This window comes from Mytilus californianus, unplaced genomic scaffold (genome assembly GCF_021869535.1).
Source record: "Mytilus californianus isolate M0D057914Y unplaced genomic scaffold, xbMytCali1.0.p SCAF_1, whole genome shotgun sequence".
NCBI lineage: Eukaryota > Metazoa > Mollusca > Bivalvia > Mytilida > Mytilidae > Mytilus > Mytilus californianus.
Window position 1 is genome coordinate 48089540 of NW_026262581.1, and position 18839 is coordinate 48108378.

Here is an 18839-nt window from a genome sequence, read left to right on the forward strand (position 1 = left end):
ATATATTGCTGAGGATTGTATCTTGATCCTTAGTTGTGATTTGCTTTTTTTGTGTCTTTGGGTTGCTGTCTCCTTAATTGGCAAATACCACAAATCTCCTTTAAGACATCATACTATTTTTAAATGGTTCAGATTTAAACTACAGCTCAAGAAAATGTAAAGTGATTCAGTTTCTATTTTTAACCCTAACATTTATGATGATATATGTATTTGTGTAAGAAAGAAAATTTGAACCTCAGGAGTCAAGACAAGTAGACATGAATCTTGAGATTTTTAGAAGGTCCTTCAGCAAAAAAGTGGTGGGTATGGTTAGAGCTATTTTCTGTCCATGAAATTACAAAATTATAAGAATTCTTCAATCCTTTCAACATTATGTAAGTTCATTTTTTAAATGAATCAACAAAATGCGTGTTCAAATTATCAATCAATATCCAGAGATTTTGTATTACCTGTATTTTTTTCATGATTTTATAAGCTTATTTACACCTAGAATTATTTTTTTTAGAAAATCCTGTTTTAGATATGTTGACATGATTATATGATATGTTTCTTTGGCTGAAATGGAATTTTTATATATATTTACTATCGTAAATGTGTTAAATGCTGTTCAACAAAGAACTTAATTAAGTTCACAATACATGTGAAACTCCATGTATGAGAAGTTTCTCAGAAGTGGGAATATTTATGCGAAATTTAAAGTTAACAAAATTACAATTTTCTTACAAAAGTAAAAAAAAAAATGATATGTTTTTCAGAATCAGTGGTGTTAACATCTGGGACATTTGTAGTCAAACTACCAATGGTGAAAACAGGTTTAGGTGTTTGCTTGTCAGGTAAGTCATATCTAACAAACAGAATTATTGTACTTATTGCCAAGGCAGTTGTTCTTCACAGCAAAATTTTGGTTTATATGTTAACCAACTTTTTTTAACTGGTTCATTATAAATGTTATCAAAATTGCAAAGTGGGTAACAGGGTGTTCAGGTGAAATTTTTTATACTCTTATAAAAATGGAATAGAATTTACCACATTAAAAAAAATTGGTAAAAATGGCTTCAGGTGTAAGCAATTTGATTCAAGCAGCTTACAACAGAGCTTGTGAAAAAACCCAAGACTCATCAAAGATAACAGGCTTATAATTTTGTATGCCAGACGTGAGATATGTCCACAAACTACCCATCAGTGACGATCCAATCAAAAAAGATAAATGGCCAAATAAAGTATGAAGCTGACAAGCTCTGAGGATCTGAAATTCCGACAGGTTTCGCCCAATACAGCTAAGTAATCTATTCATGGGGTAGAAAATCCAAAGTATTTTGGACAATTCAAAGGTTTTGTAAACAGTTAATTCATAAATATGACCATGTCAATGTAACAGTCAGAAAAGAAATTACCACTTTGAAGAAAATTAACTCTAAACTGGTTTTACATGGTATCATTTATTATATTACACTCATGTTTATACAGGTATTAACTTATTTTTTGAAAGTAGTCAATTCAGTGTGCAATTTACCATGAGTTATTTTAACATTTATTGGATGATAAAAAAAATTATTCCTTAGGTGTAACAGCCTTTGTCAGGTGACTTAACCATAATTTAAGATTTCCTTTACCATGACAAAATGGTCTCCATGATAAAGCCAAGTCAACTGAAAGACTTGTTACACACCAATCAAGATATAGACATAGATACAGTTAAAAAGGTTATCAATATTTGTAAAAGGAGATGTGGTATGAATTTCTAATGAGACAGCTATCTAGCAAAGACTTAAGGAGAAGGATGTAAACAGGTACTATTCAACTTATGGTTTTCAACAATGAGCAAAACTTATTTCTTATTGTAAGCTGTAAAAGGGCTCCAAGGTAACAAAATGTGCAACTATTCAGAAGGGATAACCAGCAACCTGATTTATAAATCTAATAGCATAACACTAAAAGCAATAATGGCAGATAGAAACCAATAGCAACGGGACACCTGGCTTGGGACAGGAAGTTAAAGAATGTGGCTTGGTTAAACATGTTTGTGAGTGCTCAACCCTTCCCTAACCATGGAACAGGGGTGTGGCTATATGATATGGATTTTAGTTTAAAATGAAATTAAATGCTGCTGATAAGATACATAATGTATTTATAGATCAGCAGTCAGTTGTGAAAAAAAATTTACTCATAAATAATTCAAATGTTTACACTTTATTAGGAGCTGGTGGTAAAGCCAATGACCATTTGATCATCACAGATGTTAAGAAGGGAAGTGTAGCACACAGGTAACTTATTCACTTGTACTTTAATAAATTTGTTGAAGCATACATTTTTGCTGGATAGATTATTCATTATGTACAATTTATTAGCAATTATGAAAACAATTCTTCTAGCTTATATGAAGTATTTCGATCATACCGGTACATTTTAAAGCAATGTAGAGTTTTGTTCAAATTATGACCCAGTGTGAGTTATTAGCAAACGCTCATCACTAGTTAAAAAGTTCTACTGGGCCATAATGTAAATGCCCAAAACGGTACTTTTATATTCATCTTAACCTGAGTATCTGAAGAAATATGAAATGCAAGCATTAAGATGAATAAGGAACCCTTGATAATATTGCTCTTACTGAACCAATTATTCTGCTTTACAAATAAAATGTAAGATGCATTTTTAAAATTTATTTTATACTTTGTTCATAAAACAAAGTCAAGGGTGTCTATCTTAAAGAGTTTTTTTCCAATTCTTTGTACAAAATATATGAGTACTCAATTTTTTCTAAGTAAAGCAAAATAGAAATTTACAGCAAAATATTTTGAAATGATAAACTCTGAATAAAAAAAAATAATTACATTATTTACTTTCAGATGTGGATCAATCCAACCAGGAGATAAACTACTGGCTATTAATGATGTAAAAACAGAGAACATGCTGGTTGAGGATGCTTTACATTTGTTACAATCCACAGATGACATCATCAAATTACGTCTAAAGAGAGATGACCCATATTCAGGTAACTTATCTGCTACTACTGTTCATCTGTGACGACAAAGAAAAAAAATTAGACTAAAGTTGAAAGTTGTACAGTTTTTACCAGGCTGATAACCTGAAGTTATGTATCGTCATTTTTGTGAATACTTCATGAAAAGAATTCAAATTTGAGATATCAGTATCATTGTAGACTATCTGTCACAGGGACACATATTCTTTCACTACAGATGTCTAATTTTTGTTGAGTCTGCGACTTTTGTCGCAGAAAGCTCGACATAGGGATAGTGATCTAGCGGCGGTGGCGACGTTAGCTAACTTCTCAAAAGCTTAATATTTTAGAAGCTAGAAGACCTGGATGCTTCATACTTTGTATATAGATGCCTTATGTTACGAAGTTTCCGTCTGTCATATGTCCATTGTCCTTGACCTCATTTTCATGGTTCAGTAACTACTTGAAAAAAAGTCAACATTTTTTGTAATGTAAATTTCTTTCTTATTATGAGTAAAAGGATAACTATATTTAGTATGTGCGTACCTTGCAAGGTCCTCATGCCCGTCAGACAATTTTCATTTGACATGACATTTCATGGATCAGTGAACAAGGTTAAGTTTTCGTGGTCAAGTCCATATATCAGATACTATAAGCAGTAGGACTACTATATTTGGTATATAGAATGATTGTGAGGTGTACATGTCCAACTGGTAGGTGTCATCTGACCTTGACCTCATTTTCATGGTTCAGTGGTCAAAGTTAAGTTTTTGAGTTTTGGTCTTTTTTCTAATACTATATGCAATAGGTCAACTATAAATGTTGTATGGAAATATTTTATGATGTACATGTCAGTCTCACAGGTTTTATTTGACCTTGACCTCATTTTCACGGTTCATTTCTCAGTGTTAAGTTTTTGTGTTTTGGTCTGTTTTTCTTCAACTGTAAGCAATAGATCAACTATATTTGATGTATGGAAGGATTTTAAGGTGTACATGTCTGTCTGGCAGGTATCATCTGACCTTGACCTCATTTTCATGGTTCATTGGTCAATGTTAAGTTTTCATTGTTAAGTTTGTTTCTTAGATACTATAAGCAATAGGTCAACTATATTTAATGCCTAAATTGATTGTAAGGTGTACATGTCTGTCTGACATGGTTCATCTGACCTTGACCTCATTTTTATGGTTCATTGGCCAATGTTAAGTTTTCTTGTTTAAGACTCTTTCTTAGAAACAATAAGCAATAGGTTTATTTAATGATTGTAAGATGTACATGTATTTCTCTTTTGGTTTATCTGACCTTGACTTCATTTTCTTGGATCATGTTAAGTTTATGTGTTACTTGTAGTAAAACTTTGTATTTAGGACTATCAACATAAAATCAATGGTTAGTAAAGAAGGTGAGACATTTCAGCGTGTGCACTCTTGTTTTATTTAAAGACATGATTACATGAAAGTAACTTTGGGAATGTCTCACTTTATCTGATCCTGTTCAGACCATACTTATCCTGTTGCTTCAGTCCAAAACATGATTTAAATCAAAATTTAATTTTGGAAGATACCTTTTTTGGACAAGATATAACTGAAAATTTGCTGAATTATAAAAAAAATAAAACAACATGTAACTGCAGTCCAAATATTGATTTAGATTTGAAAGATACTTTTTCTTTTACAAGATATAACAAGATAACCATGTATAACTGGAATTTTTTCTTGTTGTATTAAAAATCCAAAATTATTTTGTAACTGTAGTCCAAAAGTCCAAGTTTCAGATCATAATTTATATTTGAAAGTTACTTATTCTTGCACCAAGTGTAAATTAAAACTTAAGTTGATGTTGTACACCTATCCATATATAGGAGAAATTTAGTTATATTGCATTTATTTATTTTTTGGTGGTCCAATAGATGACAGTGGAGAAGAATGTGTAATGTATACAGTTGAAATGCAGAGAAGAGGAGGCCCATTAGGGATAACAATATCTGGTACAGATACCCCAGGGGACCCTATTATTATATCAGATCTGGTTGAAGGAGGTTTAGCCGTAAGGTAAGTGTTTTAGTGTTTTGAACATTATTAGCTCATTTGGTCCATTAGGTAATATGACATATTGCCATCACTTAGCTTGGCTTCCATCATTATTACAAGCTGAGCTACCACACTGTCTGAATAGCTCTTTATCAAAACAAATTGGGAGTAAAGTCAGCAGAGTCACATACAACACAAATTCTCTGTAAACAATATATACATGTACATGAAGAGACAGCAATTGTGATTTTTACTGAAGACAGATTCACCTCGAATTCATACTACATTTTGAAGGTTAATTTTTCAGAGTAATATCCTTTGTAAATGTACAGGGTTAAAGTATTTGATAATTTTATTCATTTAAATGAGTATACACCAGTCTGTATGAAGTTTCTTAGAAAGATTATATTATAAGTCAGCAGTATTTGTTGATTCAAAGGTTATGGTTCAAATGATGACCTCTAGATGAATTTTGGGTTTATTTTGTCATTAGTTTGTTTTTATCATTGAAGTGTACCCAACATCTTTTGAAAACAATTAGAAAATGGATAGTTAATTTTCTTTAGCCATGATTGACTTGTTTGAAATGTGCAATCTTAAAAAAGTTGTTAAATTGTTTTGTGGTCTGTTTTCTTCCATGAATTTATGATTGGAGAAATTTATTCTGTATATTTTTTTTAACATATATTCATTTTAGTTATATTTGTTTATGCTAATATTATTCCCCCACATGGTGGTTGGTTTGTCCAACTGTCATTCCTTCCCTTACTTTTGTTGCAAATTAAACAACAACTGTGAAAGGAATGATTTTATATTTAGTTGGGCTGTTTAGTTGTACCATTTCAGCAATTTTCAGATCTGCTGAGCAGTCACTTCCTGTTTGACAATACTGTGAATACTGAATATAGAATTTTTGTGATCGTCTAATAACAAGTGAGGATATACTTTGCACAAAATGGTTTGCAACTTCTTGTTCACGTCTGTCAGATGCAATTTTTACAGTTATAGTTATCTTTTCTTATAGAACTGGTGCTATTCATGTTGGTGACAGATTATTAGCTATAAATGGTGATACAACAAGGGGAAAAACTCTTACAGAAGCCACTAATATGTTACAATGCGCTGTTGAACTTGTAACTTTAAAGATAGCTAGGCCTGCTGAGACATCAAGTGAGTATCAAAGGGATGATTCACTTTTTAAGACATTCAGTCAAAATAAGCCATAAGTCACAATGGACAGAGGGATGGAAAATAAGACTGTTAGTCCCTGAGGGTATCAACAACCCAGTAGCCTATTCTTCCGTACTGACATGAAAATATGGATATTGTGCTATTAAAATTGGCTGTTACAAAATTTTTTAATTTAAAAAAAAACAATAAAGCTATATATCCCCCTCATGCAAAGTTCCGATTCCTTACCTGACTTTGGCTATTTTTTGGATTTTCAAATATTTTGGCTTTGAGCATCACTGAAGAGACATTTATTGTCAAAATGTGCATCTGGTGCAGAAAAATTGGTGCCATGAATGTTATTACAGATAAAGCTCGACAAAGGTATAGTGATCCGGTGGCGTCAATGGCGGCGTTAACGAACTTCTTAAAAGCTTGATATTTCAGAAGGTAGAAGACCTTGATCCTTCATACTTTGTTTATAGAAGCCTTATATTATGAAGTTTCTGTCTGTCATATGTCCATTGTTCTTGACCTCATTTTCATGGTTCAGTGACTACTTTGAAATAAAGTTAAGATTTTTAGTATTCTTAATTTATCCCTTATTATGAGTAAAAGGATAACTATATTTGGTATGGACGTACCTTGCAAGGTCCTCATGGCCGTCAGACAGTTTTCACTTTACCTCAACCTCATTTCATGGATCAGTGAACAAGGTTAAGTTTTAGTGGTCAAGTCCATACATGTATCTCAGATACTGTAAGCCATAGGTCTACTATATTTGGTGTATGGAATGATTGTAAGGTATACATGTCCAACTGACAGGTGTCATCTGACTTTGACCTCATTTTCATGGTTCAGTGGTTAAAGTTAAGTTTTTGTGTTTTGGTCTGTTTTTCTTATACTGTATGCAAGAGGTCAACTATATTTGGTGTATGCAAATATTTAACAATGTACATGTCAGTCCGTCATGTTTTATTTGACCTTGACCTCATTTTATGGTTCATTGCTCAATGTTAAGTTTTTGTTTTTTGGTCTGTTTTTATAATACTATAAACTATATGTCAACTATATTTGGTGTATGGAATGATCGTAAGGTGTATATGTCTGTCTGGCAATTATCATCTGACCATGACCTAATTTTCATGGTCAATCTTAAGTTTTCCTGGTTAAGTTTGTTTCTTAGATACTATATGCAATAGGTCAAATATATTAACAGCATGTAATGATTGTAAGGTGTACATGTCTGTCTGACAGGGTTCATCTGGCCTTGGCGTCATTTTCATGTTAAGTTTTCCTGGTTAAGTTTGTTTCTTAGATGTGCAAAATATAGGTCAACTATATTAAAAGCATATTTGGTGTATGGAATGATTGTAAGGTGTACATTTGTACATGTATTTCCAGTTTGGTTTATCTGACCTTGACCTCATTTTCTTGGATCATGTTAAGTTTATGTGATAGTTGTAGTAAAGCTTTATATTTAGGACTATCAACATAATATTGATGGTTAGTAAAGAAGGCGAGACATTTGCACTTTTGTTCCCTCTCTGTGTGAATAAAACTCTCTATGAGTTATGATTCTTAAGTTGTGTTACCTAGCTAGATGTTGTATGTTAATGATTGACATCTATATATTCCTTGATCAGTTAAGAAAATTATCACATAGTATTTGCAGAAACAAATAGCTTGATTGGACTGCTAGCCATAGGTTTTTTTTAGGTCTTGTTAGATACAGCAGTCAATCATAAATGACGAAAAATTTCTAATGTAAAATCTTAATTTTGATCTTGTTTGCACTTCTTTACTTCTTCTCTATTCTCTAAGTTAAATTTAATATGTAAATTCTTCTTTTTCAGAAACTAAAGGAAAGAAGTTGGTAAGTTATTGAATACTGGAGAACCATTCAACTGATTATTACTTTTAATGCCCTACCTACGATAGTAGGGCGCATTGAGTTTTTCTGGCTATCTTCTGTCCTTTTGTCCATTTTTCTGGACCATGTCAGGTTAAACTTTTGGTTAGGGTATTATACCATGAAGTTATTATTAGCTTGATATTTACTACAAATGATCATTATGATTTGAACCTTTTAAATTTTATGCAAAATTAGGGTTGTGACCCAAATTTCACTGTTTACTGAAGATGGATATATAGCTTGAGTGGGCTGTGGACATAGGATCTTGTTCGATAAGATCTAGATTCTAGAGATCAATTTCATTTACATTTGAAAATTTTATCATACCGCTTAATTAGCATGTGAGTTTGAAAAAAAAAAACGTGATTAATGTGGTGTTGCCTTGTAACATAAAGACTTAAAGGCTCAAGTTTTATTTTGTAGATAAGCTTACATATTACTTATTTTGTAGGGTGATACATGTAGGTCTACAACTCCAGTGGCTAGTGTTGACAGTGCTATGGAATCATGGGATAGCTCCGCACCAGAAACAGGACAGATTTATCATAATATTGGAACAGTACTATCAAATGGAAAACCACAGTTGTTACCCAAACCAAGCAAAAATAAAAGTGGTAATTATAAAAAAATATTAAGGCATATTTCTTGTAGTACATTTATGAAAATAAATGATGGAGATGAAGTATGAATGCCAATGAGACAATATTCCACCATAGAACAAAGAACAAGGATGGAAATAACTGCACGTCACAGTTCGGCCTTCAGTAATGAGCAAAATGGTTCTGTTAGCTTTAAAAGATCTTTGAAGAAGGAAATGCAAAACAATTCAAAAGAAGCAACCTAATTTAGCTCAATGACAAATTGAAACAAATAAGTTGTTGGATTGCAACATTGATTCAATTTTCGCAATTAAAATTCAAACAAATAATAAGTCATTGAATTTCTATAAAACTATGTTTTAATGCATTAGTTATAAAAAGACTGTAGGAATCAACCCAATTACATGTAAATGATATAAAGTAGCAAAATAAAATTGTTTCTATTATCCAAAACCATTCATGTTTTTGAGGTTTAATGCATTTGAAAAGTGATTTACTGAAAATGATATTTTGATTCAGGTATTAAAGCTGCTAACTCTAATAACACTGATACGAGTAGAGACAGATTGGCAGATTTTAACCAATCAGATTTTGAGTGGGAAAACCATAGCAACAGCAGTCACAGTGAAAATGCAAATGGTGCTGATGAGTGGACAGGTTCATTTGCTGAGTATGAAAATGGGTCAGAAATGTTGAAACAGATTAATGCAAGTTTGAGGCAGAGATCTTCTGCCAGTTTGGACAGGCCAAGGTCAACGACGACCAAACCACTTTTGACAAAAAACTTCTCTCACAGCACTGCAAAAGATTTCCACAGTGAGGATGAACTTTGTAGTGCAGGAAGCAGAAAGAAGACCACAAATAGACCAGGGAAAAAACTTGGACCAAATGCGTACAAAGAACATGTCAAGACCATTTTCTCACCAACACCTGTTCAGCTTCATAAAATTAAGATGGTGAAGGACCCTGGTGCAGAGGATTTTGGATTTGGTCTTTCAGACGGCATGTATGAGAAGGGTGTATATATTAGTGGTGTAAGAAAGGGTTCACTGGCAGATAAAGCTGGATTAGTACAGTTTGACAGAATATTACAGGTTGTTATTATTAGAAAATTAAGAGTCAGTGACATAAGTTCCATATATTTTTTCATTACACATATATATAAAAGGAGATAATAGGGTATTTATCAATGAAACAGCATCCGAATGACACAAAACCCCCAATTCTCCGTATGTACAATAAATTAGACTTTGAAAAATATTGGTACTATAGTTGTAAGATCTTGCAGAACAAAGATTAGTTACCATAAAAGTACCTATAGTAAGAGATAAAATCTAGTTGGATATTTAGATTTACTATGTGTTGGAGATTTTCCAATGTCAGTCCAAATTTCCATGGCCTTCAACAATCAATGTTGTAGTGTACTTTACATACCCTGTTATAACATTTAGATGTTTTTCAATAGTTTTTGATGATTTAAATGGTGTGTTTTTGAAAAAATTGTGTTTTTTCTATCACAAATATATAAAGAAAAGTAGGTTTGTATTTTGATATAAATGGATGGGAATAAAAAGAAACATGGGGTAGATATCAATGCGACAGCAAACCAACATCATGATATAATTAAAGTTTAGTATGTATCTTTTGTACTTATATTTTCTTCAATTTGATATAAAAAAGTCATCTCTATCTGAAACAAATATGCTGTAATTTACAGGTGAATGGAATAAGAACAAGAGATTTTGACTGTTGTTTAGCCATACCGTTAATTACAGAAGCTGGGAACGCTTTAGATTTGGTTGTGTGCAGGAACCCTATAGCTAAAGTTTCTAATGTTGAATCTAGTCAAAAAGTGGCAAGTAAACCAGTCAGGGAATATAATTCTTGTGATGAAGGCAGTGTTTACATGAATGTACCAAATAAAAATGGATACACTACACCTAAAAGTGTTTGATATTAGGGGAAGAGGAGATGTTTTTGGACCAGAATTGGAATACATTCGAATGGTACAAGTGGTTATTCATGCATAGATTTATTTTTTTGTATGTATTTAAATAAATACTTTTGCTGACAGGCAGACATTGCTTGAATGTTTATGTTGAGTGATAAATTGAGATTTGTTTATAGTTCTGAGTAAAGTTAAACCTTATGAGAAAGATTTTTATAGATTGTATAAATAGAGATGACTAAAGAATGAATAAAAGAGAGATGATTAAAAGATACTATAAAAGGAGATATTTAAGCATTATAACTTTTGTTTATATTCGTAATTAACAGATTTCATTCTGAAAAAGAAGGTCATTTTATTTTTCCCTTATGATATGCAATTATAAATTTTGCAATGTTTATTTCTGTAACTCATGAAGTTTTTGTCAAATGTGAAAGACTGCTAAAATCCAAAAGGAGTAGAAAATATGTAGATAGAGTGTGAACCTTGGTTGCAGTCATATGCTTTAAGGAATGTTAAATTTTGAAATTTACTTTATTTCTTAAGATAAAAAATAAAATTTGATCTATTAAAATGTGTTTGTATCTCAAGCCACATCTGCATCATGTTTGCATTTTTCTTTTATGTTTTTTTTTCTTTTGCATTCTTTAAAAACCTTTAATGTGTCAGATTTGAGTTGATTAGAAACAAAATTTATTTTGAGTGTTTAAATTCCTTCTGGGAATGAACTCAGTACAAACTATACTACTCAAAAGATTGCAAGATGGACAAAGAAAATGGCTGTAGATAAATCAAGATTTTCAAAAACAATTTTTCAATGATTCAATAGTTCCTACACCTAAATTATAAGGAAGGCTTGATAAATAAGTATTTTTTAATACCTTAATGATAATACTCTTATTTATGTAATACTCTAAAGCAATAAATGTTTTTTCAAGTGATAATTTTTTTTCTCACAAATTATTTTTGATACATATCTTTTGTTAACTGAAAGTTTTTAAATAGTCTTCAGATGTACATGGTACCACTACAAATGTGTATAATGGAATAAGGTGTAGATGTTATTTTTGTTGAATTTTTTTCTCCAAATAAAGTAATTAATTATGTATTGCAATACCTTTAAGGTATACTTAGCTTTAGATCAATAAAATAAGTTTTAATGCTGTATTGGCCAGTTCTCAATTTTGAAAATGAGGCATTTCTTTCATTATATTTACCAAAATTTACATTGATATATGCTTTTTTATGAAATAAATTTTTGAAATATATAGCATTTATTTTTTGTCTAAGAGTTAGATATTTAACAGATGTTCATGGAAAGCATAATGTTCACTTTATTGATTGACCCATGTGAACTGAAATTATTAAATGTAATTTTAGGTGTTTTTTGTCACAATATAGTAAGATACAATATAATTTTATTTTTTTGTTATGCATGTTATTATTTTTATTTCAAATGTAATCACCATCAAGTTTATTCCAACTATATTTTGTATTCCATATTTAACATGTTTAAGTTTAAATCATTTGCCATGGTAGCTTATTTGAGTGTACTTAAACATTCCAGATTTGAAAGTTTTGTTTGTTTGGCTTATTTATTTTTATAAGCAGTTTTTTTTTGTTGATTTGGCATAGTAATGGCCCTCAAATCTCAGTTATTTACAGTTTTGTGACGTTTTATTGTAGTTTTTGTTTTTGATTTGTGTTTTTTGTAAGATGTTGTGAAAAGGTTCCTAGAGTGTTTTCCTTTAGTGTCAAATTTCAATATGCTTTACAAATCTTGGAATGATAACTTATGTTTGATCTTATTAAAAGAATAATTTGGTATATATGTCAAGGAGACCACAACCCAACAGCCTAAGCAACCAAAACGTATATTTTGCATTTATAAGGGTCCAATAATGAAAGACATACTTTGATATATATTTATTCTAACCTTTAAGAGTTTATATACATTTTCATGTAATGTAACAATTTATGATGCTATATCCCTATTTGCTCATGAAAAAAAATGTAAAGGAAAAGGGATTTAATTGCTGATCTTCATCTCAAAAATCATCAATTCAAGTTATTACCACACAGCAAGATACCAAGAATTTTGCATAGAAAAATTAACTTTCAATGTTTTTTATTATTCAGTTGATCAATCCCGGTTTTATTTACACTCTCAAATGAGCTGCTGCTGGCTTATTATTCATGCATGACGAATTATTTATAGTTATACTCTACCATTATTATTCATAAATATACCTCATTATTAACTATTACTTCATTGATTTGACCTGTCTGGGCCTTTGCTTGAAGGCAACATTATAAAGAAATATTCTATATTAGAAAAGGTTTTTAGTTTGAACATATTTTTTTTTGCTTAAATATGCAAAAAGGGTGAGACACAAGTTAATGAAGTTTATAGAAAAGGTTAATAGTGGTTCAGATTTTAAATATCTTTAAAATACTGATATGCTTCCTGAATGCATTAGAGAAAGAGAAAAAAACTAAGTATAATATAGTATTTTTGATTTATGTTTCTTAATAATGCAGCCACAATAAGCTAACCCAGTCAGGTTAAATTTATACAGTAATACAATTTGTTATTATTTTTTTATTTGATTTATTTACTGATGTAGAGACTCATTAGGTTGTAAATACAATTTATCATTATTAATCATTGATAAATAATATATTTGGTAACTACGTACAAAATATATATATCTTACATCTTCTTATTTTTTATACGACCGCAAAAATTAAAAATATTTTGGTCGTATAAAGGTATGACGTTGGCGTCGTCGTTGTCGGCGTCGTCCGGCGTCGTCCGAAGACACATTGGTTTTCGCACTCTAACTTTAGTTTAAGTGAATGGATCACTATGAAATTTTACCATAAGGTTCAATACCACAAAAGGAAGGTTGGGATTGATTTTGGGGGTTATGGTACCAACAGTTAAGGAATTAGGGGCCAAAAAGGGGCCAAAAATAAGCATTTTTGTAACTTCCAGACAATAACTTGTGTGTAAGTGTATGGATCTCTCTGACATTGTACCACAAGGTTCCATATCACAAAGGGAAGGCTGCAATTGATTTTGGGGGTAATTGCCTCAAAATTTTAGGAATTAGGGGCCAAAAAAGGGGCAAAAACCAAGCATTTTTCTAGTTTCATGACAATAACTTGTGTGTAAGTGTTTGGATATTGCTGAAATTGTACTACAAGGTTCCATATCACAAAGGGAAAGCTGGAATTGAGTTTGGGGGTTATTGCCTGAAACGTTTAGGAATTGGGGGGCCAAAAAGGGGCCAAAAATAAGCATTTTTTTCTAGTTTCCAGACAATAACTTGTGTTCAAGTGTATGGATCTCTCTGAAATTGTACTGCAAGGTACCATACCACAAAGGGAAGGCTGGGATTGAGTTTGGGGGTGATGAATCAAAAGGGGTTCAAAAAATTTGGGGGGGGGGATTTTTTTTTTTCTTTTTTTCCTTTTTTTTTCTTTTAAAATTTTCCATTTTAAGTTGGTTATTTCTGATTTATATTTAAAAGCAAATAATAATGATATGGTAGAAGATACACACCAAACAGGATGTGTAAATCATTATATAATAAGTATTGTGCAATAGCAAGAAATTTTCAATTGCACAGTATTGCACAATAGCAAGAAATCTTCAATTGCACAGTATTGCGCAATAGCAAGAAATCTTCAATTGCACAGTATTGCGCAATAGCAAGAAATATCCAATAGCACAATATTGCACAATAGCAAGAAATTGTCAATTGTACAGTATTGCGCAATAGCAAGAAATATTCAATTGCACAGTATTGTGCAAAAGAAGATACTTCGTATAAATTGCTTATTTCTTGATTAATTTCAATGGGGTTTTATTCTTGAATTCTTGGGGTTCTTTAATATGCTGAATCTAACCGTGTATTAAGTTTTTGGATTTTGGGCCCCGTTTTTAAATTGGTCCACATTGAGGTCCAAAGGGTCCAAAATTTAACTTTGTTTGATTTCATCAAAAATTGAATTATTGGGGTTCTTTGATATGCCGAATCTAACCGTGTATTTAGATTCTTAATTTTTGGTTCCGTTTTCAAATTGGTCTACATTAAGGTCCAAAGGGTCCAAAATTAAACTTAGTTTGATTTTAACAAAAATTGAATTTTTAGGGTTCTTTGATATGCTGAATCTAAACATGTATTTAGATTTTTGATTATGGGCCCAGTTTTCAAGTTGGTCCAAATCGGGGTCCAAAATTAAACTTTGTTTGATTTCAAGAAAAATTGAATATATGGGGTTCTTTGATATGCTGAATCTAACCATGTATTTAGATTTTTGATTTTTGGGCCCCGTTATCAACTTTGTCCACATTGAGGTCAAAAGGGTCCAAAATTAAACTTTGTTTGATTTCTTCAAAAATTGAATTCTTAGGGTTCTTTGATATGCTGAATCTAACCATGTATTTAGATTTTGGATATTGGACCATAATAGGTGAATGTCCAATTTAAAATTTTTAAGTTCTTAGACCACATTCATTCTGTGTCAGAAACCTATGCTGTGTCAAATATTTAATCACAATCCAAATTCAGAGCTGTATCAAGCTTGAATGTTGTGTCCATACTTGCCCCAACTGTTCAGGGTTTGACCTCTGCGGTCGTATCAAGCTGCGCCCTGCGGAGCATTTTATTAAGTTTTATGTTAGGTTGTCCTCTTGTTATTGCAACATTTCAAAGGAGCAGGGCATCAATATCTTTATTTGTGGCAAAATATGTTCGCAAATATAGAAGTCATCATACAAATATGTTGCAAATATACAAGTGAACATAATGATATGTTGCAGATATAGAAGTGAACTTAAAAATATGTTGCAAATATACAAGTGAACATAAACATATGTTACAAATATACAAGTGAACATAAAAATATGTTGCAAATATACAAGTGAACATACAAAATGTTGCAAATATAGAAGTCATCATACAAATATGTTGCAAATATACAAGTGAACATACGAATATGTTGCAAATATACAAGTTAACATACAAAACAATGCAAATATACAAGTCAACAGACATATACATTGCACAAATAGAAGTGAACCAAATGTAAACCTGCTATAAACATGTAAAGAATAATTGTAAAATTATATTGAAATAAAAATTAATATAAATTTTTCTAATTTGAAATTATTTTCACCTGATTACAATTGTAATACATTCATTTTTGAGGTAACATATTATAATGTTTTCAAAAATGCATATATTGAGTTTTTTCAATCCTATTGAGACTCTTTCCTATGTGCAATATTACAAATCAAAGGTTGTTAATCTTTACAGAAACTTTATTTAATTTTGTTATTACAAAGTCCCATATTATGTTTACCAAAGTTTGAATAGTTGCCTTATAAATGTACATGTGACTTATTTGTTTTGATGTTTTGTTCATAGTTGCCATTTTGTGAAATACATTGTAAACCAATTGTGTTTATTAAAAAGTTTGCATTAATTGTTGATGAGATTCTAAAGGATGATTTTGACATTAAACTTATGTTTGATGACAGAAATTTTCATTTATTGCATATTCATCTAATTTTTTTGAGAGATTTTTTATTGAAACGAGCACATCTTAATATTATTTCAAATTGTTACACTTTGGTTATGGATTGAGGTTACTACAGTTTTGTTTAAAACCAGCTTATATTACACTGTTATATAGTAGTAGCATGAAACTCTTATTAAAAAAAAATAATAATAAGTTCAATACAGGGTTTTCATGCTAGGAAACTACATCAAGGATTTGCAAAATACTCTTGATTGCACAAGTCCTGGGTTGTATTTTATCCAATTAGAATTGGCAATACATTTTTTCAATGGAATACTTTTACCCAATCAGAATTAGCAATACAGTTTTTACAATAGAATAGTTTACCCAATCAGAATCAGCAATAAAAGAATACTTTCATCCAACTACAGTTCACATTACAATATTGCAATAAGAATACCTTTATTCAATCACAATTGACAATTCAGTACAGATTTGTATTACTATGATTTTATCAAATCACAATCGACAATATTATATTGGATTAGAATCAGATATTTTTTTTCAAGGAATCCTTAAAGTTAAAGATTAGTAATTCATATAGATATTTCATTGTCTTCCTACCATTTTTAAGTTTATTGAAAAGATGTTGTTAATTTTTCATGTTGTGAACATCTATGAATTCTCACATTGATAGTATTGTAATTTCTTTCAGTTGTCGAGATCATTATTTTTTTGTCAAATGTTCATGATATTTTACTGACTTATCCATCATGTTATTTTTCTTGATATGAATGTAATATATGTTGCAATGTCAAAAACATTTTATGTTTTCTTTTTTAGAACACCATTTTGGTTCATTTATTTGGTAAATAATGGCAGCAGTTTGCTGAGTTGCATACTTTTTATTTGGAAAGTGTTAAATTAAAGGCACTAACTAATGAGCATGGAACATTGCATAAATAGCTGTATTCTTGCCAAGATTGAACCAAAAATTTAAGTAATTGTCTTCCTTAGATCTGCATGTCTTTCAAAGATTTGTTTTTTTGTTATATTTTGCACAACTAGAGAAATAATTGTTCTCTGCTTCATGCTTATACATGTATATGACAAAAGTCTTAAATTTAGAAATAAGATTCATATCTACAAATAATCAAGGTTGTCAATGCAGGGCAAAGCAATATATATAATTACTCAAAGATGAATTTTTGGGGACATTGGTAGTTTTAGTTTTTTGTATCGATCCGCTAAACACGATCAAAGACCAGGTGAAGAAATTGGTAAAAAACAACTGTTTACTGACCTCATTGCATATTGATAGCCTTTTACAGCCACAAAAGATTAAAATGGTTTGGTCGAACTTAATGATTTATTAGTGATCAATTATGATAAGAATTGGGTTAGTTGAGGCAATCCATCTAGATAATGAATTGTAAAATTTCAAAATCAATTATAATCAGTTGCAAATGAATTAATTTGAAGATATGGAACACACATTAAGGTGGTACCCAACACCTTGACTAATATTAAATTGGCTCGTTTAATTTTCATAAAATTTTGACAAAATGTTAACTTTGACCCTTTGACAAAAATATAAAAATTTCCAAAAATTTGAACCAACCACTTTATCAGAAAAATTTCATTGGTTATATAGCAGTTTGACAAACACTAATTTTGATCATTGAGAAGCTTAATATTTCCTTAACAATACAACGTAACTAACGTTTAGCTGATTTTTACAGAGTTATCTCCCTGTAGTGTTAGGTACCACCTTAAATGGTTACAGTATACCTGTAGAATCTCTGCAAATACCCTTAAAGTTGTTTTGTTGAATATTCAGTGAAATTTTATGCATAACATTTACATAATTGAAAATTGTTTGGTTTTGCTTAACAAATTACAACTGATCATCAGTTACAAGTTTTTACTAATTGAACACTAGTCTTAAATTTATATTGTTTAAATTTGTTAAAATAGGTCAGTGTAAAAAATGATTTCCCTACCCCCTTAATAAAAAAATGAAAGTATAACTTTAAACTTTACAATTTAAAATGCATAAATGGAAATAATTTACATTGAGAGTCATAGATTTTGTTTATTAAAGTTTAAGATTTGATATGTCTTTTATATTTAAATAGCTTTCAGAATCAATCTAATTGTAATTGGTCAATTTATAACCCAATTTAATTAAACACTTTACAGTGGATAACAAGTAAATGTCTGATTCTCGAACTTTCAGTTGTTCATAAGTTTCTTCCAGTTAACACAAAATATTAACTTTTTTCGAAAGATATTTTGTCTTTCATGGATTGATATACATTTTGTATAGATTTATACACTTTTTGTAGAGTAGTTTTTAAAATTTTTGTAGATAGTAGAAGAAAATTGTTTTTATTTTTTTTGGTGCTTTAGATAAAACTTTGATGTTGACTTGTAACTATTTTTAGATAAGAATGTTTATATGAACATGAATAGATGGAGGAAATCTCTGTAGCAGTTTATTGTCAGTCCAGCATGATGTAAAAAGAAATTGTGAAAGATGATTAATACTAAATATCTGATATTCAATACTAGTCTGGATGGGGTTTACAAAATATTGAATAATAAGCAGAAAGTGCAGAATAAAAGTAAAAAAAAAATAAAGAATAGAGAAAAATTAGCTCAAAAAAAAAGAAAAAAGAATAGA

At 30.5% G+C, this 18839-nt stretch overlaps 1 protein-coding gene across 1 annotated transcript in view; it reads left to right on the forward strand.

The window, feature by feature from the left end:
• Positions 1 to 11869, forward strand: part of LOC127704018 (glutamate receptor-interacting protein 2-like) — a 30908-nt gene extending 19039 nt beyond the window's left edge. The window contains exons 13-21 of the mRNA XM_052208000.1: positions 756 to 833; positions 2198 to 2264; positions 2847 to 2992; positions 4869 to 5010; positions 6014 to 6159; positions 8016 to 8035; positions 8526 to 8688; positions 9193 to 9767; positions 10391 to 11869. Of these exons, the coding sequence (XP_052063960.1) occupies positions 756 to 833; positions 2198 to 2264; positions 2847 to 2992; positions 4869 to 5010; positions 6014 to 6159; positions 8016 to 8035; positions 8526 to 8688; positions 9193 to 9767; positions 10391 to 10627 (1574 nt within the window). The 3' untranslated portion in view covers positions 10628 to 11869. The remainder of the gene's footprint in view (positions 1 to 755; positions 834 to 2197; positions 2265 to 2846; positions 2993 to 4868; positions 5011 to 6013; positions 6160 to 8015; positions 8036 to 8525; positions 8689 to 9192; positions 9768 to 10390) is intronic.
• The last annotated feature ends 6970 nt before the right edge of the window (positions 11870 to 18839 follow it).